Raw genomic sequence first — 23,041 nt, 5'->3', positions numbered from 1 at the left:
ACAGCTACATGTATAAGCACACAACAACCCAACACACGCATGCAGCCACACACACACACACACACACACACACACACACACACACACACACACACACACACACACACACACACACACACACACACACACACACACACACACACACACACACACTTTGGGACTAGAAGAGAAATAAGTTTGATGAGTTTTTTGTGTCATCCTGATTCCTGATGAATTATTTTGTACTGTATTTCTTTTTGATTTATCAAATTCATTCATTCATTCACCTCACATGCTGGCAACAACTAACTCAGCACTGCAAAAGCAGGTCAGGTGTCAGGTCAGCCTAACATTTTGCATCTGTGACATTCACTAGATTGACTCTGTTTAATCTATGATGTTAGGGCAAGGTAACATCAATAGCAATGGAAACCAAACACTTAGTTAATGATACATTTGGATAGATGTACTGCAAAAATGGCTTTAAAAGGAAACCCCTGTGGGTGGAAATCCTCACGTGCAACAGCCATGAAGGTGTTTCTGCTTGTGTTGACTGTAACCCTTGCAAGTGAGTCTGGGGATTTAAAGCTAAATTAACTTGAAATTTGATTGATTATGGCTCTGGGTATTTTGTTGTTTGTTGAGTGTAGCAATTCTCCACAGAGATTGGAGTTTATTAAAAAAGAAATAGAAAAAAATCAAGATTTAGGAGAGCTAATTGCTATAGGCCTACTTGCTGACAAAATGCTAAATCACTGTTATGAAACTGAACCTAGCACAGAAACAGACTTCAATTTTACAAATGTTCTTGTCAGCAATACAGGCCTTTTTAGCACTGGAGTTGAGTTTTCCTTTACAGCTCTATTGAAATTATCTTTATATATTGTTTGGCCTTTCCATAAATCAAACTAACATCCCATTCCTATTTTTGCAGTGGGTTATGAGGTCAACTTTGGTAAGTTTTTTGTTTAGTTTTTTTTTTTTTACATTACATTACATTACATTACATTACATTACATTACATTACATTACAAATGTGTAAGAATTAAACCCAGGTCAAAAACAGTTTTACAATTCACCCTTGAAAAAGACGTCACAAATTGTAAAATGCAAAATTCAAAACAAATACAAAAAGATGATGGATGAATCAATTCAATTCAATTATAATCATCAGTAATGAAAACGTTATTTTATTTCAGCCCCTGAGTTTGCTGCTGATAAGACCTACGTGTACAAATATGAAGCATTCCTCATGGGTGGTCTGCCTGAGGAAGGTCTAGCACGGGCTGGAGTCAAAGTCAGCAGCAAAGTTCTCATCAGTGCTGCGGCCCCAGGCACCTTCATGATGAAGGTAAAGACGATGAATAAGTCTCAAGACAATTCATTATTGATGAATGATAACAGAACAGCTCACTAATCAGGTTCAGTATCTCTTCTCTTCATAATGAACAAAACTGTGTCACTTTTCCTTGTAGCTTGCGGAGCCTGAGCTCTTTGAGTACAGTGGCATCTGGCCAAAAGAACCTTTTCTCCCAGCCACCAAGCTCACTTCAGCCCTGGCTACTCAACTCTTGACACCCATCAAGTTTGAGTATGCTAACGGTGTTGTCGGTAAGCTGTTTGCACCAGCTGGCGTCTCTGCAACTGTGTTGAACGTCTACAGGGGAATCCTGAATATGCTTCAGCTTAACATCAAGAAGACACAGAATGTCTATGAGTTGCAAGAGGTTTGGATAATATTTCTTTTGTATAGTTTCCACCCACAAAATACCACAGAATTTGAGTTCACAAATTCTGTGTAAATTTCTGTTAACTAGCCTGGAGTTCAGGGTGTGTGCAAGACCAACTACATCATCAGTGAAGACACCAAGGCTGATCGCATCTACCTGACCAAAACCAAGGACCTGAACAACTGCCAGGAGAGAATCGTTAAGGACTTCGGTTTGGCATACACAGAGAGATGTGCTGAGTGTGAGACTGTAAGTGCTCATTTATTTGAAACTCTACCTACCTATGCACAACATACTCCTAGAAACGGCTAGTGTGATAACATTGTGTGTCCTGTCTAAACAGAGCGGTAACAGCCTCAAGGGAGCTGCTGCCTATAACTACATCATGAAGCCAGCAGCCACAGGCGCTCTGATCTTGGAAGCAACTGCCACAGAACTCATTCAGTTCTCACCTTTCAACATAATGAATGGTGCTGCACAGATGGAGGCTAAGTATGTGGTTAAAAACATAGTGCAATAAGGAAGTGATATGGACACTATTCACAGCAGAAAATGTGTCTCTGCAGATTGTAATTGTTCTCACACATATGCACAGGCAAAGCCTGACCTACCTTGAAATTGAGAAGACCCGAGTGGAGCCTATCAGGGCTGAATATATTAGCCGTGGATCCCTGCAGTATGAGTTTGCCACTGAGCTTCTCCAGACACCCATCCAGCTTATGAGGATCAGCAACGCAGAGGCTCAGGTACTGTGGAAGACAAAAACAATGTGCTCTTCAAATTCTCATTGAATTCATATGTTCTGTCAACACATTGCAAGCATTGCATTTCTTGACAGATTGTTGAGATTCTCAACCACCTGGTGACCTTCAATGTGGCCAAGGTCCACGAAGATGCACCCCTGAAATTTATTGAACTTATCCAGCTACTGCGTGTGGCCAGATTTGAGAGTATTGAGGCCCTCTGGTCTCAGTTCAAAGCAAGACCCGATTACAGGTACAGTAATACAAGCGTTTATCCAAAACAGAGCAGAAGTACAAACATGGACAGCCACGGAGAATAACTTTTGATGCCATGTTTTTCTTTGTATTTAGACACTGGCTTCTGAATGCTGTCCCTGCCATTGGAACTCATGTTGCTTTGAGATTCATCAAGGAGAACTTCATTGCTGGTGAACTCACTGTAGCTGAAGCCGCTCAAGCTCTGATTGCATCTGTGCACATGGTGACAGCTGACCTGGAGGCCATCAGGCTTGTTGAGGCAAGTCAATCTCTTAAGTGCTCATGTGGATCTACTCTGATTTGAGAACTGGAAAACATCAACAGTCTTCTTTTCACAACCCCTCAGGCCCTGGCTTTCAACCACAAGATTCAAGAAAACCCAATTCTGCGTGAGATTGCCATGCTGGGCTATGGTACCATGGTTGCCAAATACTGTGCCGAGAGCACAGTTTGTCCAGCTGAGTTTGTGAGGGTAAAGTTCTTAAAGTCTTTTCTTTTTCCATAACTAAAATTATGTTATTATATTAGTGACATGAATGAAAAACTAAACCATCTTTACTGTACCTCCCCACAGCCCATCCATGAACGTGTTGTTGATGCTGCTGCCAAGGGTAACATGGCAGATCTCCTCATTCTTCTCAAAGTTCTCGGTAATGCCGGCCATCCTTCTTCTCTCAAGCCAATCATGAAGCTTCTGCCTGGATTTGGCAGCGCTGCTGCTGCTGCTCTGCCGTTGAGAGTTCACATGAATGCCATTGGGGCCCTGAGGAACCTTGCAAAGAAGGAGCCCAGGATGGTAAGACTGAAACTGGTCACACTGATGCCGTTATGATGGATCCCACAGCGCTTGCAGGCAAAACACGCCCTGCGCCCGCCTACGCACCACTCTGCATCCACGCGTCATCACACTCTGCATCCACGCGTCATCACACTCTGCATCCACGCGTCATCACACTCTGCATCCAGGCGTCATCACACTCTGCATCCAGGCGTCATCACACTCTGCATCCACGTGTCATCACACTCTGCATCCACGCGTCATCACACTCTGCATCCACGCGTCATCACACTCTGCATCCACGTGTCATCACACTCTGCATCCAGGCGTCATCACACTCTGCATCCACGCGTCATCACACTCTGCATCCACACGTCATCACACTCTGCATCCACGCGTCATCACACTCTGCATCCACGCGTCATAGCGATTTCATTAAGCAACTGAATTAATCTGGATAGCTGACATTGAAATAAATGGGCACATACGTTCCTTAACTCATTGAGTGCCAGCCACTTTTGGAGAACGGAAGCTCCCAGTGCCAGCCCTTTCAGAGCGTTTTCAGTGATAACTCAAGACCCACAGAATATTGTGTGATATTACTATGTAAACACCAAACAAAGAACGATGAGACTCTCTTGTATCATCAGCAAAAAAAAGTTTATTGATATCATTTTCCGTTCTTTAGTTATCAGCCGGAGAAGATAGGTTGATTTCACCAAAAACAGACGTTTCAAACTAGAAGCTGAGATAATGAGCCTTTTGTGAAATGAAGCATTTCAAGCAAATCACAGACCTTTCTGACCTGAAACATCTGAACAGTAATTTCCTTCAATAAAACAGCACCCCCACCCCCCTCAACTGCAAACTCCTCCTCCGTGGGAGTGTCTCTGGTGGCTCTGCTCGCTCTGCTGCGTGTGTCAGGCGAGTCTCTGCTGCCTGCGTCGGGTGGCGAGTCTCTGCTGCCTGCGGATCCACGTTCGGATGGCGGCCGCTCGTCGGGGGAGTCTGGATCGGGCTAGCTGAGTTCGTCTGACATTTCTGGGGTTTCGGTTGTGAGCTGGGATGAAGCTGCGTCCGATTCAGGGCTTTCTGCTGCGCGTTTCAAAGTGCGCTGCACCCAGAGTCTATTTTCGGAGCGCTCCGCCGTTGTGCGCCGGCTCCCAGCGCGACACCGAAAAGCCAAACCATTCTCATGAGAATGGTTTGGCTTTGGTTTTCTTTTCTGGCGGCTAATCGTGTGGAGAAGCAGAGACAGAGGGGCTCAGTTGTGGGAGCGGATTGGCTGCTGTTCGCAGCTAACGTTAGCTCCAGCCAGAGCAATCTGTGCCGCTCTGGCTCCAGCATGCATCGGTTTCCGTTTCATCACGGCTTTTTCTGCTGTTTTTCCTCACCTTTCTCAAATCTGGAGAGCACTGTCGCCACCTAATGGGTCCGTAAAATAGCTTCTACACCTTCAAAATCCCCCATACTTTCACAGGAGATGCATCAGATTTTGATCCACGTCCCACCGTCAAAAAACGCAATTGACGTCTTTAGACGTCATTGGCACTCAATGAGTTAATGTAACATGTGAACGCTGACGTGGCTTCCTTCGATCAATATCGCTCGACTGTAGCCCACCTGAAGACACCATTACTTTGTTCAATAACGCAAACCTTGTGAGTTCCTAAACCATGCAACGAATATTACAACACAACGTTAATGCTATAAAGGCTAGTCTGTTATTTTAGTCATTGCGCTACCCTACTTGTAATATGTGACCTGCTCTATCAAAATCACTCACATTGACCCCGAAACACATTTTGAGTTTTATACACTGTTGGAAAGAGAAGAATGTAAGCTTTCTGGTGATATCATGAGTGAGATGCATCCCTTTATGTCTTGACTGTTTCCAAACTATGTTTTTGAGGAAAAACAGACTGAAAGATTGACAAAGCAAGCTAGTTCTGCTTGTCACTCTACATTTATGAGCTTCAAAACTATATTTAATCTTTGAATTTCACAATAATCTTTCCAGAAAATGAAGGCCAAGGTTTTATTTTGCTAAAATCTGGTGAAACCCCAAAACAGCCAAAATATATATATATTTTTTCTCATAAAATCACATTTCTACACAAACGGGCCAGTGCTACATGTGACTGATTTGGTCAGAGCAGGTCACCCATGCGGGGACTGCCCCCTAGTCCGACACCTCACGAGACCGACACCTCATGGTTTTGGGTTAGGGTCTGGGGGAGGTTAGGTTTAGGTGTGGGGGTGGGAGAGGTTAGGTTTTGGGTTAGGGTCTGGGGGAGGTTAGGTTTAGGGTTAGTGAAAAACGGGGAATATAGAACCCGGGGAACATAGAACCCGGGGAACATAGACATGATCCCTGTCCAATGCCTCTTTTTTCGGACTCGTGAGGTGTCGGACTCGTGAGGTATCGGACTAGTGCCATGGCACCACACATGCAGTGGTGCCATGCAATGTTAAACAACAATTAGCCGGCTTACGCGCATTCCCACGAGTCCGTATCATATCCATCAAAACCCCTTGTATAAGATCCGCATTATAGGAAAAGCAGCTGTAGTTAAACACTGGCAGGTCATGATCCTGATCATGTAGCTGTTATGTCTGAGTGGGCGGGTGGTGGCACTTCACATTCACGTAGTTTATTAATTAATGAATCGTTCAGGCAATCGCTTATATCAACGAATTAAACGAGCAAACTCACAGTTTCCTCAAGTGCTGCAAACGGCTTGAATTGTTTGGTAGAGCCTAGGGATCCCAACGCGCTTCAGCTATGCAGGCAGGCAGGTCCGGTGCATCAAAGAGGAGGGACGCTTACTGCTGCGCTGCTTGCTTAATCCCATGTCAGAAAAAGTGAGACATAGGCCTAGCCTAACTTTTGTGGGGAGAAATACATTGAAAACTAGTCCGATATGACTTGAATGCCACTTGTAAAATAAATCACCCACAGTGATTGACGACGGTCCGACCACTATTTTGACTGGGCGGCTTTATGTAACAAAGGCGGAAGCGCTCATTTTTGGCACATTGCCACCCCTCGTGGTCGAATGGACCCTCCGTTAAAACGGTATGTTTTTGAATGGAGTTTGGTTACAGATTCGCTAAAGCTGTTTCAACTTAGCACAGCGCCGACGATGACTCACACGACAACTATTTGCCTTGTAGGGAATAACGTGCATGGTCCCGCACCCCCTCCCCCGCCCCCTGGCAGAGAGAATACTGACCATTTCCAGCTGTTTCTAAACAAGGACCCCTCATGTTTAAAAAGGTAAAACCGGAAAATATCCTGCTAGCCGCTAGCCAGACATGATCCAGACTTCATGTTTAAAAGTGGCTATAGCAGGGGTGCCCAAATTATTTCCCATGAAGGGCCAAAACTCAATCTGGGTGGAGGGCCGAGGGCCGAGGGCCAAAAATAAACATTGTGGAATTACATTAAAATGTATTGTGTTTTATAGAAAATTAACATTCTAAATCTAAAATAACATTTCAATAAAATAATGTACTTTTTATCCGTTTGGTAATTGTAATAATTTGCAATTGGTTATATATATTTAAAAAAACATCTGCATTTGTGGGGAGCTTAAACCTTTAATCAGTAAACACCCAGTTAAAAACAGTTGTATTTTCCACCTTTGTAATCAAGAGAGAAATTTGACTGAATTCACAACTTGAAAAATCCTCAAGGTACTTTGAAAATCAGTTTCGTAGTGGCGACGTATATTGTACTCTTTCAAAACAGCCACTCTGTCTGCAAATGAGACAAACCGCTGTTGAATTTACTTCGGGGGAAAAAATACTCGTCTTGCCACTCCGTCCTAAACTTTCTTTTGTCAGTGTGCCACTGCCGTGATGATGATCTGTCCATCTTGCTGAGCTGGTGTAAAGCCAGTGACTGGGGAGGGATCAAATATCAGAGCTCACCCCCCAACCAGGTGATTCAGCCAACCAATCAGGAGCAATCAATCCTCAGATAGCAATGCCTCACACCCGTGTGATAGAGTCGGGGAGAGAGAATACCAGCTGCACAAAGTTATCATTAATCGTAGATAGAAGAGTCCCGACATCTCCATTCAGGCGTGGACTGCATAATCGGGCACGTCGGGCAACTGCCCGGTGGCCTGGCCTGCAAAAAAAAATATATATATATATATTTATTTTTTTTACCCCCAAATCCGTGGCGGGCCAAAAAAAAAAGAGCGCCAAACTTGGCCCGCGGGCCCCAAATTGGGCACCACTGGGCTATAGAGTAATCAATACATTGTAGTAGAAACTTCATTGTTTCTCTGGAGTTGTGCAGTGATCCCCACACCCATATAATCAAACATGAGTGGAATTAATGCTCTAGAGGCTTTTGCACTGGCATCTGATGGGCAAACTCTGAGATATCACTCTTCCTGGGGTTGATGCAGGTAAACTTTGTCTTATTTTTCTCACTGGGCCTTTCTTTTAGTCTTGCAATCAAGTCAAATTGTCACGCAGAACAGGCTCACGCAATGAAAACAACAGGTAACTTAATGTTATATACCGTATTTCCGCTAATAGTAACCAGGGCCTTTATTTACTGAGCCGCAGAGAGCCCCCGTCCTATATTAGAGCAGAGGCCTGTATTCGAGTGAGGCCTTTATTTCTTAATATTAAACTCTCATGGACATACTCCTTTATTTTCATGACTGTTATTGCAAAATATTGCATAAAACCAAACAACGCAAATAAATATTGGTGGTCACTCACTCACTCAGTATCCTCCTCCTCCTCATCTAGTATGTCGGTATCCTCCGCATCATCATCATCAACATCATCCAGAACAACAAGTTCATTGTTGACCAGTTCCTCTTCATCTTCCTCATCCTCGGCTGCCTGTCTGTTCTCCTGGTCCCGCTAACGCAGCTGGGCGAGAGCCTCCCGTCCAGCGGCGCAGGGCTGTCCCTGCTTGAAGCAGTGGATGAGGTTGTCTTTACTCCCGTCAGTTTTCACAGACTGTCCACAAACTTGGAAGGACTTTTTGATCAGATCCTTGTCCAGCTTGTCCCAGGCGGCGATCACCCAGTCCACAAGCAGGCGTCGAGCAGGCGCTTTTAGGTTTCCACCTCCAGCTGTGTACTGCTTATCTGCATCCCCAGCTATCCACTCGTCGTAGGCATCGTGCAGGCTCTGCTTGAAGGGCTGATTCCACATCACAATGTACCAAATTTTCCGCTGCATATTGCACAACGCTCTCTTTAAACTTAACGTCAAACTTTCGTCTGGTTCGTTTGGTCGGTGCCATGTTTGTTTTTATTTCTCTTGTCTGCGTTACGTCCGGTTACGTCACACGGTAGATGCGTTGTGTTATGGGAAATTTACAGTACCGTATTCACCGTAGGTTTTGCTCCTTCGTTTTTTGTTTTCTTTGACCCGGCCTGTATTGAGGGAGGGGCCTTTATTTGTCCGTGCAGGCCGTGCCCCCGTCCTATATTAGAGCAGAGGCCTGTAATGGAATAGAGGCCACTAATAGCGGAAATACGTAACATGACACGTCGATCACCACCTTGCCTCAAATATCAGATTGAGGGGAGATGAAAATCCCTGGTACGCTACTCCTGTAGCTGGTACGCTACTCCTGTAGCTACTCCTGTAGCTGGTACGCTACTCTTGTACCACGTACCAGCGTGTTTTTCCTGCAATGGCTGTGGGTTCCATAATAACACAGTGTGCACACTGGTAATGCTGCTCCAAAAGGTTTTATTGAGTTATCACAAGCGTGTGACGTTTCAGGGACGAAGCCATTCCTCAGACATGATGTCTGTACTCTTGACATATTTTGGTTATGTGCAGTTCGGTCTATAATATTAATCTTTGTGAATTAGGTCCAGGACCTTCTTGTTCAGCTGTTCATGGACAAGGCTCTCCACCCAGAGCTCCGCATGGTTGCTGCTATTGGGATGTTTGAGACTAAGCTCCCCATGGGTCTGGTGATTGCACTTGCCGACGCAGTTATGAAGGAAGCAAATCTGCAGGTTGCTAGCTTCGTCTACTCTTACATGAAGTCCATGACCAGGAGCAGTGCCCCTGACTTTGCTGCAGTGTAAGAGCCTGAATAATGATCCTTTTTATATAATTTTTGTTATTGTTGAATAGCTAGAATCTCATATTAATGTTCTACTTTCAGTGCTACAGCCTGTAATGTTGCTGTGAAGATCCTCAGCCCCAAATTTGAGAGACTGGGCTACCAGTTCAGCAAGGCTCTCTATGTTGACGCCTACCTCCGTAAGACGATCGCAATTTAATATTTTGCCATCAGTGATGTCGGGGCAAAATGTGGCGTTGATGGTTCTCTTGTTCTTTCTCCAGACCCCTGGATGATGGGTGCTGCTGCTAGTGCTTTCTACATTAATGATGCCGCAACGGTTTTCCCAAGAGGTGTTGTGGCCAAAGCTCGCACCTACCTGGCTGGAGCTTACGCTGATGTTCTGGAGGTAAGTGAATGATGTTTTTTGATGTTTTTTGCAGGTTAACAAACCAAATGAAAGGCTAAATCAATAATAATATACATGTAGCCTACTACTAGCAATTCTGTAAGCAAAACTCTTAAGATGGCTCAAAGTTTGATTTGGTAAGTGTATGTACATATATGTATATATGTATTTTTTTAAATGGTGTATCTCTCATTTCGGAACATTTCATATGCACAAAGCTTATAGCTGCCACACACTCATTCACATTATAGCACAATGTGTTGTGCCAAGAATCCTGAGGCTAGTTGAACCTTTCCTTGGTCTGAATAGTTTAATCTTTCCTTGGTCTGAATAGTTTGATCTTTCCTTGGTCTGAATAGTTTAATATTTCCTTGGTCTGAATAGTTTAATCTTTCCTTGGTCTGAATAGTTTAATATTTCCTTGGTCTGAATAGTTTAATCTTTCCTTGGTCTGAATAGTTTAATATTTCCTTGGTCTGAATAGTTTAATATTTCCTTGGTCTGAATAGTTTAATCTTTCCTTGGTCTGAATAGTTGAATCTTTCCTTGGTCTGAATAGTTTAATATTTCCTTGGTCTGAATAGTTTAATCTTTCCTTGGTCTGAATAGTTTAATATTTCCTTGGTCTGAATAGTTTAATCTTTCCTTGGTCTGAATAGTTTAATCTTTCCTTGGTCTGAATAGTTTAATATTTCCTTGGTCTGAATAGTTTAATCTTTCCTTGGTCTGAATAGTTTAATCTTTCCTTGGTCTGAATAGTTTAATCTTTCCTTGGTCTGAATAGTTTAATATTTCCTTGGTCTGAATAGTTTAATCTTTCCTTGGTCTGAATAGTTTAATCTTTCCTTGGTCTGAATAGTTTAATATTTCCTTGGTCTGAATAGTTTAATCTTTCCTTGGTCTGAATAGTTTAATATTTCCTTGGTCTGAATAGTTTAATCTTTCCTTGGTCTGAATAGTTTAATCTTTCCTTGGTCTGAATAGTTTAATATTTCCTTGGTCTGAATAGTTTAATCTTTCCTTGGTCTGAATAGTTTAATCTTTCCTTGGTCTGAATAGTTTAATCTTTCCTTGGTCTGAATAGTTTAATATTTCCTTGGTCCGAATAGTTTAATCTTTCCTTGGTCTGAATAGTTGTTCATTCCAATTGTTGCCCCCCCCCCTTTTTTTTTGTCAGTCAGCAGGTTGCCTACTTAATTAATATTGACGCTGATATTGACCTTGAGGATTACCTTAAGTGTGATTTCTCTCTTTCAGATGGGAGTAAGAACTGATGGACTCCAGGAGGCTCTTCTGAAAATCCCTAAGGCTCCTGAGGATGCTGACAGGATCACCAAGATGAAGCAAATTATGAAGGCTGTAAGTTTAAGGGATTCTTCCAGTATGAAAATTCTACAATATTTAATAAAAGTGTATCTGTACAGAAACTAGAGTAGGTAAATGTACTATTTCCTTCCTTCCAGTTCTCTGAATGGAGGGCTCATCCCTCAAGCACGCCCCTGGTCCATGGGTATGTCAAGTTCTTCGGACAGGAAATTGCATTTGGCAGCATTGACAAAGCAATTGTTGATCAGGTTATTGAGGTACTATATCTTGTACAGTTACACAAACTTGTTATTTAAATGAAGTAATAACTATACTGCGAGCTGAAAAGCTGATGTCATTGAACTAAATATTTGTTTTCTTATAGCTTGCCACTGGACCTGGAGTTCATACTTATGGAAGGGAGGCTTTGGATGCTCTCCTGTCTGGTATCTCGTTCCATTATGCTAAACCTATGCTGGTTGCTGAGGTACGCCGCATCCTCCCCACTGCTGTTGGTCTGCCTATGGAGCTCAGTTTCTATACGGCTGCTGTGGCTGCTGCATCTGTTGAGCGTAAGTTCCACTGCTGCAACTCAACTAATGTAGATTACAGATGATGACTTTTAGTACTTAATACTCATAATAATCTTGGTATTTCACAGTCCAAGCCACTGTGACACCACCTCTTCCCGAGAACTTCCATGTAGCCCACCTTCTTAAAACTGACATTGAGCTGAGGGCTGCACTTACTCCAAGGTAAACAACCTATAACTTACTTTGGAAAACGATGACACTTTTCATCATCACTTCATCAGAAGGTTAACTGGAATTCCCCTAATATGTTAATGTCCCTTTCTGTTAAGTGTTTCCATGCACACCTATGCCGTTATGGGAGTGAATACTGCTTTGATCCAGGCTGCCCTGATGTCAAGAACAAGAGTCCACACAATCGTCCCGGCAAAGATGGAAGCAAGATTTGACATGATTAAGGGCAACTTCAAGATTCAGGCTTTGCCTGTCCTGGGTGTCAATAAGATTGCATCTGCAGTGTATGTACCTTTCCTTTTCATAAAGCAACTTGTATGAAGCACTATTTATTTTCTGCTAAAACCAACATTTTTTTTCTAACTGAAACAGTGTTGAGACTTTTGCTATTGCAAGAAATGTGGAAGATCTTGCAGCGGCGAAAATGACACCAATGATTCCAGCTCAAGCTGCGACACAGCTGTCAAGGGAGCTCTTCAATTCTAAGTTCACGTCTAAGTTTGCATCTTCACTTGCTGGTAGCATGGTGAGTTTGATTCCTGACCATCCTTTCCAACACAACATTTTACATGTTCCAAAAAGAGAATTTACTGACTTCTGTTCTGTTTTTAAAGTCAAGGTCATCTGAAATGATTCCTGTTGATGTGCCCACCAAAATCACCCAAGCGATGAAAATCTTCTCATTTGAGAAGAAGATGTGTGCTACACTTGAAACCTTTGGAATCAAGGCATGCACTGAGATTGAATCTCAGAATGCCGCCTTCATCAGATTCAGTCCACTCTATGCCATGATTGGAAAACATGCTATCTTTGTTGAGGTTGCTCCAGGCAAGTAAAATTGATCACTTCATTGACATCAAATAATGCATTTTGGGAGGAGTCATGGAAAAGTAATGTTTTGCTCTTTTTTGGTGTAGCTGCTGGACCAGTCATTGAGATGATTGAGATTGAGATTCAGGTTGGAGATGAGGCTGCAGAAAAGATAATGAAAGTGATCAACATTAGCGATGAGGAGGAAACTGCAGAGGAAAAGAATGTCCTGTTGAAACTCAAGAAAATCCTGGTTCCTGGTCTGAAGAATGGCACCAGATCTTCCTCCAGCTCCAGCAGTCGTTCTGTCAGCTCTCATTCCAGCAGCTCCAGCTCTAAGGTCCGTTCAAGCTCCTCTTCTTCCGTATCATCCTCTCGCCGCAAGAGCGCCGCTAGTAGTCGTTCTAGCAGCTCCTCCCGCAGCTCTTCATCTAGAATCCGCTCTTCCAGCTTTAGCTCCTCCAGCTCTAGCTCCTCCAGCTCCAGCTCTCGCCTCTCAAGGGTGAGACACAACTTCATAGTCATCGCTTCATGTGCAGAAAACAGCAGTATCATGTGAAATAGGTTCAGGATTTCAGTTCTCATTATTCCTTTTCTACTGCAGCAGGAGATCTATAATATGAAGTTTACCAAGAACCACATCCACCAGGTGATTATCTGACTGCTGTTTAAATAATGGAGAGAGTCACATCACATCTCTATTTGATCAGGCAAAAAAAAAAAGTTTTTGTTTGTTTTTAGCATGCAGTCTCTACAGCCAGAGCCAACAGCAGGAGTAGCGCCTCCAGTATTGAGGACATCTACAATAAGGTGAGTGAGGCATCTGACAAAGCCAAGAGAAGTCTCATGTACTCAAAGGGAACATTAGAAATTGTCATTAACATCAATCCCTGGTTTGCATCTTCAGGCCAAGTACCTTGCTAATGCTGTCACTCCTGCTGTGACAATCCTCATCCGTGCTGTGAGAGCCGACCACAAGGTTCAGGGATACCAGGTTGCTGCTTACTTGGACAAAGCTACTTCCAGGGTGCAGATCATCTTCGCCAACCTTGCTGAGGATGACCACTGGAGAATCTGTGCTGATGGTGTTATGCTAAGCCACCACAAGCTTATGGTAAACCTGTAATTTCACCTTAATATCAATTGAGTTGATAATAAAAATAGTTGTAAGGATTGGTGTTTTGCCTGAAGTTCTGAATCAGAAAAAAATACTTTTTAGGCCAAGATTGCCTGGGGTATTGAGTGCAAACAGTTTGAGACTGAGATCACAGCTGAAACTGGTCTTGTGAGTCAAGATCCTGCAATCAGCCTGAAGATGACCTGGGAGAAGCTTCCACATAGCATACAGCGCTATGCAAAGCAGTAAAGTCACAGAATAATATAATTTTCAAACATTGTGTATATACAGCACCATCTATTACAATTTTGTTTTAATTTTTAACAATTAATCTACCAATTCATGTCTGTCTAGGATCTCTGAATATATTTCATGGATTGAGGCTGCAGTGAAAGTGGCAAAGGCCAAGAACATTCGCAATCAAATCAAGCTGACCATCGCCATCGCCTCTGAGAGAACCCTGAATGTTGTGCTGAAGACACCAAAGGTATGGTTTTATTGCTCAGTCCTTTTCAGAGAGATGTACAAAGAAAATGTCTGTATTCCATTTTGTTGTTCAGTGTAAATATATTTTTCTGACGCATAACTGTTTCAATTTTTATATTATAGAGGACCATCTACAAACTGGGTGTGGGACTTCCTGTTTATCTGCCCATTGGAGAAACTGCTGCTGAGATGGAAGCCTATCAGGACAATCTGGTTGACAAGATCTCCTATTGCATTACCAAGGCTCATGCAGGTGAAGACCACTGAGATATATGAATGGAGAGAGTGTCCCTATCTCTTCCCTGTATGTTTTATTGAAGCCAAAATCCGGCCAGATCACTGAACCAGAGTCTGCGCAGTAGCTCCCTTGATTGAGAACCTCTGAGAGCTCCACGCCCCTCTGAACTTTCTTATGTAGAGCTGCTGTTTCTAGAATGCGCACAGTGCGTTGTGTATTTATATACAGTCTAGCTCTGTAAATATGACACTTTAACACGTTGAGTGCCAAGGACGAGATATCTCGGCTTACATAAACATTTTTTTTTTTTGACGGTGGGACATCGATCAACCCCTTTTACGTCTCCTACACCAGAATTGGAGGTATTGAATGTGTATAATCTATTTTACCGACCCACTGAGTGTCGACATGTCTCTCCACAGTAGAAAGAGGCGACCCAAAACTGGACGGAAAAGCGCGAGCAAGCCGTTCTCATACTGTAAAATTGATGGCGAAAACGCTTTCACTTTCGCGCTGATGCACAGCGGTGGCAACGGTGGGGGGTTCCAAGAATAGATTGGATGCACACTTTGAAACACGCAGCATAAATATGACCAGAATCGCATCAAAGCTCTCAACCAAAACTCCACGAAACGAGCGAGTCCACCCAGACTTCCTCAAACAGCGGCCGCTCAAACAGGCACCAGCCAGGCAGCAGCAACTTCGTTGTGACACGCCCGCTGGAGAGCCAGGGAGGCAGGAGGAGAACACACACGGAGGGAGGAGTTGGAAGCAGAGGGGGGTTTCCTGCTGTTATGGAGGAAATTACTGTTCAAAACTATTGTTTAGATGTCTGACTCTTACTGATGCCAAAAATGAATGGTTAAAGTGACTGTTCTATCGAATTTCACAAAAAGCCGTTTATCTCTGAATAATTTTTCTGACGCTGAAACCATGCTGTATTCAACTGCTAATGCTTACATAACTACTAACTCTACAAACTAACTCTTTTAGACAGAGAAAGCACACATTCTATTAGTTCTTTTTAGATGATTGGTGTTCATGAAGTCTTAACAGAAAAGAATCCTCGGCTCTTGTAAAATGAGCCAGAATCCTCAAAAAAAAACCTGGCACAACCTACCTACAGCATTGAAAAAAGGGCTGGCAGTCAATGTGTTAAGTTGTAATATTTTTTGTCTCGCCAAAAGTAACCAGGAAGATTCCCACTATGAGATCAGTTTATCAAAATGACGCCTGTACGAAAATCTGATTTTGGTTGTCGGAGATTTCAGACCTCCGGGCTGCTGCCGAGTGCTCTCAGCGCTCTCAGCGCGGGCCGGAAGTGGAAGCAGGCCTCACTCACCTTCAGCCTCACTGGGGGGATTGCTGTGTTGATTAAGCTAGCCTAATGTTTTCGTGGCATTTTGATTAACTTTATGATTTAATTCCTTTTGGAGCAAATGTTGGTTTTACAAATCTAACCTTGACGCTTTACGCAACGTTGTTTGCTGGTATAGTGTTGTGGGTAGTGCCGCCCTGTAACGTTCTCCGTTGTCGGAGATTGAGTTGTATCAGCCAGACCTCCGCAAGAGGAGCCTCTCAGCCTGGAAGAGGAGCCAGGCCTGCTTGGCTCTCAGCCTCTCACTGGGGGAAATTCTCGGATGAACAGCTCTGTGTTGATTAGCCTAATGTTTCCGTGGCATTTTGATTAACTTTATGATTACATTTCTTTTGGCGCAAATGTTGGTTTAACCCGTTAGCGATGAGCTAATGGTGGTTGTGTACTACTAGGCCTCATCATCTTATACCCCGGACGGGAGTTAACGTTATAAAACACATTTCCTGTCAGTTGGACAACCTGGTCAGTTCTGAAAATATGTGTCTATTATTGTGTTATTCCAGCTATCGTTATCGGTTGTTAAGTTATAGTAATATGAAAAACAGCCGACTAGCGCAAGCAGCTAACGCTAATGCTAGCCTGCATGTTAAAACCATTGTGTACCTATAACGTAGCTGGAGTAACTCATAAAACACATATTTTCTGAATTTACTTCAGTCCCCAACCAACGTTAATTCCTCGCGCACAAAACATTTGTTTTCATTCCTCAAAACAATGTTCTTTTTATTGGGGTCCATTGATGTCTGGTAGCCAGCACAGCCAACCCATGAGCCACCCGACTTCCAGGGAGCGTTAGATAACATGAAGCCGTGTGTCTTGTCTATGACGATAGATCTATAATGTGCAGAGCCTGTCCAGCCAATGACGGCTTGAGACTGGCTGCCACAGCTGTCAATCATCCATTTTTATCCCTTTTTATATGTCAAATAACTACTTAAAAACAAACTGATCAGACAAATGACCACTTGCACAGGCATTAGCATGATAATGACTATCTAAAATGATACAAACCACCTTTGGAAAAAAATTATCTGACGTATACTGTGATTATTTCGGTTGTGATTTTCCCATCCACTAACATGGGGAGGCGGGCCTTGTGACCTAATACTGGATTCAGCCGCCAGAGCGGCGATCTAACATGCAGCGGCTTCACTAAACGGGACCAATGCCCAGTCCATCTTATAATAGGTCCATGGTGAAGACAGCTGAATAGTTAGACTAATCAATCAATTGTTCACTTATTAATATTTTCTTCCCACTCTAGTTAAGTGTGAAATGGTGAACGACGTGTTGACCACATTCAACAACAGGAGATACCAAAACGAGATACCACACTCTTGCTACCAGGTTTTGGCTCAGGATTGCACACCAGAACTCAAATTTATGGTTCTGCTGAAGAAGGACTACACACAAAACCAGAACTTGATCAATGTGAAAATCGCAGACATGTAAGTATAATCTTCTTATGATAAGAATGAGAAGTGTCCACGTGTGTGTGTGTGTGTGTGTGTGTGTGTGTGTGTGTGTGTGTGTGTGTGTGTGTGTGTGTGTGTGTGTGTGTGTGTGTGTGTGTGTGTGTGTGTGTGTGTGTGAGTGAGTGAGTGAGTGAGTGAGTGAGTGAGTGGGCAGAATCTATGTCGTTTTACGTGTGATTGGGCTGAAAATTTCAGGAAGTATAAAGAGCACCCATGCGGGTGACCTGACGGAGCCGGATTTTTTTAATTAGGTGATTGCCCTAATTAATTACCTAATGATGTGATGTCATCAGTGATGTCAATAGTGATGATGTCATCAGTGACATCATCCTTCCTGGCTGAGGCTATATAACATAACAACATAACCCAGCATTTGCTGTGAATACCTAATAATGGCTTCGCTGGCCCCGCCACTAATAATAATAACAATAATAATAATACATGGCATTTATATAGTGTTTTTCTAGAACTCAAAGCTGCTTAACACTATACACTGAGGGGCGGCATTAGTCTGTCTCTCTTACAAAAGAGAGACAAACAACACAAGCGCAGAAGGATGGATGGGAGCAGGGGGGCTAATGGCTCATTTCCACCACATATAACAGCACAGTTACAGCTCTACTCGATCTGGTCTTACTCGGCTCTACTTGATATAGACTCTCTTTCCATAGCAAGTTTACTTGCCTCCACCCACACCTGGTCTTCATAGCGACCGCATATCTGCCCTCCGCCCATAGCCGAAGTAGGCTATAAGTATAACGTTAAAATTAAATCCATACACGGAACTTTTAAACTGATTATGAAATACTGGTGCCTCTAAATGACCTACAGTGTACATGGGCAAACGTGACAATCGGCTAGGAGAATGGATATCACTTTGTTGTTACTCAAACTCACATGCATGCACTGCGCGGGGACGGGACAGGTGCTACGGGGAGAACCCCAGCAGCAACTCAACAGGCAAGACCGCGGCTTCGCCTGCGGCCTAGCGGAGCCAACTACAAAGGGCTTCCCGAGGAGCGGACTTTTTTCTCTCTCAAAACAATTGAAAACCACCGCATGTTAAAGCTGAACAAGGAGATCGATTTTATTTCACCAGAGCCGAAGGCAGCAACACAAAAGAAATAACTTCTGGAAATAACAGAAGAGAAGGTAAGCCCCACACTAAACTGGTATCCAGCATTGACAGTAGATGCCTACAGTAAACACGATTCTGCCTGACCAATCAGTCGTCTACAGTGTTTTTACGTCACCGTATGGTACCGGGTCCACAGCCCTAGAACCTAAACAGAGCAGGGACCAAAAGCAGCACGACTCAACCCCGACTCAACCCGGGCTGTCCACGTTTTTGATCGGTGGAATGAGACAAAAAAGCGAGACGAGCTGTGCGGGGCCGCGTTGATACCAGCGGTGGAAATGGGCCATAAGAGAAGCCAATGGAGAAGAGACGGGTCTTGAGGCGGGATTGAAAGACTGAGAGGGACTCAGAGTCTCCAATGTCTTTGGGGAGGGAGTTCCAGAGCCTGGGCGCTAACCTGTCACGAAATTGCGGAGGTTGGACTTGGGGGTGGAGAGAAGGCTGGCAGAGGTGGATCTGAGAGACCGTGGGGTTGGTAGGGAGAGAGGAGGTGGTGAGATGTGGGGGGGCCACTTGGGCTTTGTAAGTGATGACAAGGAGTTTGTAGTTGATCCAGTAGGAGAATTCTAACAAATATTTTATTCTAAATTACTGCGTTTGTCAAAAAAGGCATCATCTTCTGTCCAAAATATTCAAACTTTGGTTTATCTTTCACTCTTGAATGTTCTTCCCAATGTTTTTTCCAACAGTGATGTCGATCTTTACCCGAAGGCCAATGCCGTTATGGTGAAGGTTAATGGACTGGAAATCCCCATGAGTAACCTGCCATACCAGCATCCTACAGGTCTTCTATTTCATTCATTCAAATTGAACTGTCATGCTGAAGTGATTCCGCTTGTTAGGAGTTAAGCCTACTTCACATATTTTGTACTTGCACTGATTATAGGTCAAATTCAGATCAGACAGAGAGGTGAGGGCATCGCTCTCCACGCTCCAAGCCATGGTCTTCAGGAGGTCTACTTTGATGTGAACACATGGAAGGTGATAAAACATCTTACCATTTTAAGGTCTTTCTTTTTCTAAGTATCTAAGTATTGGTAATGACAACATTCCAACAGTTTGATAAACCCCCTACTACTGAGTAACTATAAGAGAAAAAATTAATCTGTTTTTATGTGTTTTTTGGATGCGTCTAAGGCATTTGATCGGGTGAATCATGGGAAATTGTTTAAAAAATTGAGTGCAGCTGGTGTCCCTAAATATATAGTAGTTATATAGTCTCCTGTTTTATTCAATTTCTACATTAACGATCTATCATGTAAATTAAGCTTATGTAAAACTGGCTGTATGGTAGGCAGTACAGTGATGAACCATCTTATGTACGCGGATGATTGTGTCATTTTTAGCCCGAGCTCAGCCGGTCTGCAGCAGCTCCTTAATGTGTGCTCTGTGTTTGGGGAACAACAGGATGTAAAATATAATGATGCAAAAAGTGCTATTATGATTTGCAGAACCGTGGAAGATAGACGTATGACCTTTCCTGACTTTAAACTGTCTGGTAATGTTCTGAATGTCTGCAGTGAAGTGAAATATCTTGGTCACGTGATCACAGACCAACTGACAGATGACGAGGACATTCATCGTCAGTGTCGTATGTTGTATGTGCGAGCAAATGTATTGTCACGTAAATTTGGTTGTTGCACTGATGGAGTGAAGCTGACTTTGTTTACAGCGTACTGTTCACCTTTGTACACTGCACATCTGTGGTTGAACTATAAAAAAGCCAGCCTTCAGAGACTGCAAGTGGCATATAATGATGCTCTGAGAATACTGCTAAAAAGGCCCAGGTGGACTAGTGCGAGTGAGATGTTCTGAGTGCTGGAGTGAACACACTGCAAGCTGTCTTGAGAAATGTAATGTACAGGTTTATCTGTCGGTTAAATGATTCTGAAAATCAACTTGTTGTGGTGCTGGTGAACATTGCGTACAGTGCCACACGCTGCGCGTCTCAGCTTTGGGAGCACTGGTATAGGTGTCTTTTAAAATGAGTCACTAGACTATTTTTATTTTGTGTTTTCTTTTAATCTTTTCTGTATTATGTGTATTTGACTGTATTTTTGTATGGACCTTGAGTCTGCAATAAAGTCTATCTATCTATCTATCTATCTATCTATCTATCTATCTATCTATCTATCTATCTATTATTATTATTGTTCTTCAGGTTAAAGTTGCAGAATGGATGAAGGGACAGACCTGTGGACTCTGTGGAAAGGCTGATGGGGAAGTCAGACAGGAGTACCGCACCCCCAACGGACGTCTGACCAAGAACGCAGTCAGCTATGCTCATTCCTGGGTTCTCCCTTCTAAGAGTTGCCGTGACACCTCTGGTAAAACTCAACTGTTTCACCTTGTCTCTGAGAACAGGGTTCACACTATGAAAGCTGTTTCACCTTGTCTCTGAGAACATGGTTCACACTATGAAAGCTGTTTCACCTTGTCTCTGAGAACATGGTTCACACTATGAAAGCTGTTTCACCTTGTCTCTGAGAACATGGTTCACACTATGAAAGCTGTTTCAACTTGTCTCTGAGAACATGGTTCACACTATGAAAGCTGTTTCACCTTGTCTCTGAGAACATGGTTCACACTATGAAAGGCAAAACAAAGCATAATTAACTTGATACCCTAATGATAATAAATCCACACCAAACAAGTATTAGTTTCCAGATTCATTCATTCATTAAGAGTGGGCCTGATATTCCTGTATGTTCAGATTTCATAAGTTTACTCACCAAGTGCTGAACACCTGAGCATTTAAAAACAGACATGAGTGTATGGTTCTTCCGCACAAGGACTCAATGAATGTTGATGCTCGGTTTTGGGTCGTTGACTCCAGAAAACAGATATACTGTACATACCTTGCATACCTTTGCTTTTCCAGAATGTTACATGCAGCATGAATCTGTGAAGCTGGAGAAGCAGATGATCGTCCAAGGCGAGGAGTCCAAATGCTACTCTGTTGAGCCTGTGCTGCGCTGCCTGCCCGGCTGCCTCCCTCTGAGGACTACTTCTGTCACTGTCGGCTTCCACTGCATCCCTGCTGGTAAGTCTGCCACAAACCACAGCTGCTTCATCAAATAGACGTATAACATATCTATGTCGAAACAAGTTCTACACTGTCTCATTGCTTTGCTCTCTTCACTGTTGCAGATTCTACTCTCAGTCGCCCTGCTGCTCTGATGTTTGAGAAGAGTGCGGACCTGAGGGAAACAGCAGAAGCCCACTTGGCCTGTCGCTGCACTCCTCAGTGTGCTTAATCTCACCACCTTCAGTTACATTCTGTTGTGATATTATCTATTTCAGACCAATGTTGTCAATTAGTTTGTTTGAATTATAATGTTATATAAATTGCAATAAGCATGTATGTTGTCTGAAATGTGTTACCAATTTTGAGCAGTGTCATCCTATATATGCAGATGTAAGCACAGATGTCGAAATTAAACATTTACTGTATATGCATTACTCAAGTATTATTCTTTGTTTTTTTCTTCCACAAAAATAAAACTTCATCAATCCAATGTCACAATTTTGTTTGATCTTATTCTCGATCTCAAATCTTATATTATCTCAGCTTACAGTACACCGCCAGTGTTTTATTTCCCAATGTCTCAGTGAAGGAAGAAACTCACACTTATTCCCTGTAATCTTGAGCAGTTCAGTCACATTATCTGTATGATGTCATCAAGACATCTTGGATATAACGATGAAATGAAACGAGAAGACCCAACTGTATTTACTGTAGAGTCCACAATGTCAGTTTCCCACCTATCCATCTCGTCTCAGTTCTCTGGTCTAGTTTTGGGATATGACTCTTCATGTATCCATCTCGTCTCAATTCTCTGCTCTAGTTTTGGGATATGACTCTTCATGTACTGCAGTATTGCCTGAGCAATCTGGGTCTAAAGAAAAAATGCTATATGACAAAAAAAATATCCAATTTAAAATAATCCAAACTGAACTAAACATATTTTGGAATGAATGTTTTTGTTTTAAACACACTAGAGATGTAACGGTATGAAAATTTCACATCACGATTATCGTGACCAAAATTATCACGGTTATTGTATTATGTACGGTATTCATAAAAGATTGATGAAAATGTTCAAAAAGTACTGAGAGACTCAATGAAATAATTTTACGTTTTATATTGAAAACTCAGACCAAAAAAGGCTGCACGTTTGCATCTGGGAGACTGTTGCCAACTTTAGTTGATGGTCAGTATTTACCATGTTTTTCAAAGCACTGTAATCACGGTACCACGGTTTTAACGATAATGAAAATTTGAAACGGTACGGTTATCATAAGGAATTTTAAACCGGTTATCGTTACATCCCTAAAACACACCATCAGTTTTGTGGGTTACAGGCTGTTA

At 42.8% G+C, this 23,041-nt stretch overlaps 1 protein-coding gene across 1 annotated transcript; it reads left to right on the top strand.

Moving 5' to 3' along the window:
- Nucleotides 1–507: 507 nt before the first annotated feature.
- LOC310786978 (vitellogenin-2-like) lies at nt 508–21,926 on the top strand (the record flags this gene model as incomplete). Its single annotated transcript, XM_083648304.1, has 33 exons — nt 508–547; nt 1,179–1,330; nt 1,455–1,706; nt 1,797–1,958; nt 2,053–2,201; nt 2,305–2,455; nt 2,548–2,705; nt 2,804–2,969; nt 3,057–3,182; nt 3,285–3,506; nt 9,350–9,567; nt 9,652–9,749; nt 9,834–9,958; nt 11,216–11,317; nt 11,422–11,541; nt 11,649–11,835; nt 11,925–12,018; nt 12,126–12,311; nt 12,400–12,553; nt 12,642–12,855; nt 12,945–13,339; nt 13,442–13,486; nt 13,579–13,647; nt 13,745–13,951; nt 14,057–14,199; nt 14,309–14,441; nt 14,564–14,693; nt 17,321–17,504; nt 19,359–19,453; nt 19,556–19,650; nt 20,831–20,996; nt 21,551–21,712; nt 21,820–21,926. The coding sequence occupies 33 exons, from the start codon at nt 508–510 to the stop codon at nt 21,924–21,926; spliced, it is 5,007 nt and encodes a 1,668-aa protein (XP_083504430.1).
- Nucleotides 21,927–23,041: the final 1,115 nt, after the last annotated feature.

This window comes from Poromitra crassiceps (genome assembly GCF_964638095.1).
Source record: "Poromitra crassiceps genome assembly, chromosome: 12".
NCBI classification, from domain to species: Eukaryota; Metazoa; Chordata; class Actinopteri; order Beryciformes; family Melamphaidae; genus Poromitra; species Poromitra crassiceps.
The sequence above is the reverse complement of the archived record's forward strand: the minus strand, read 5'-3'. Positions and strand labels throughout refer to the sequence as shown.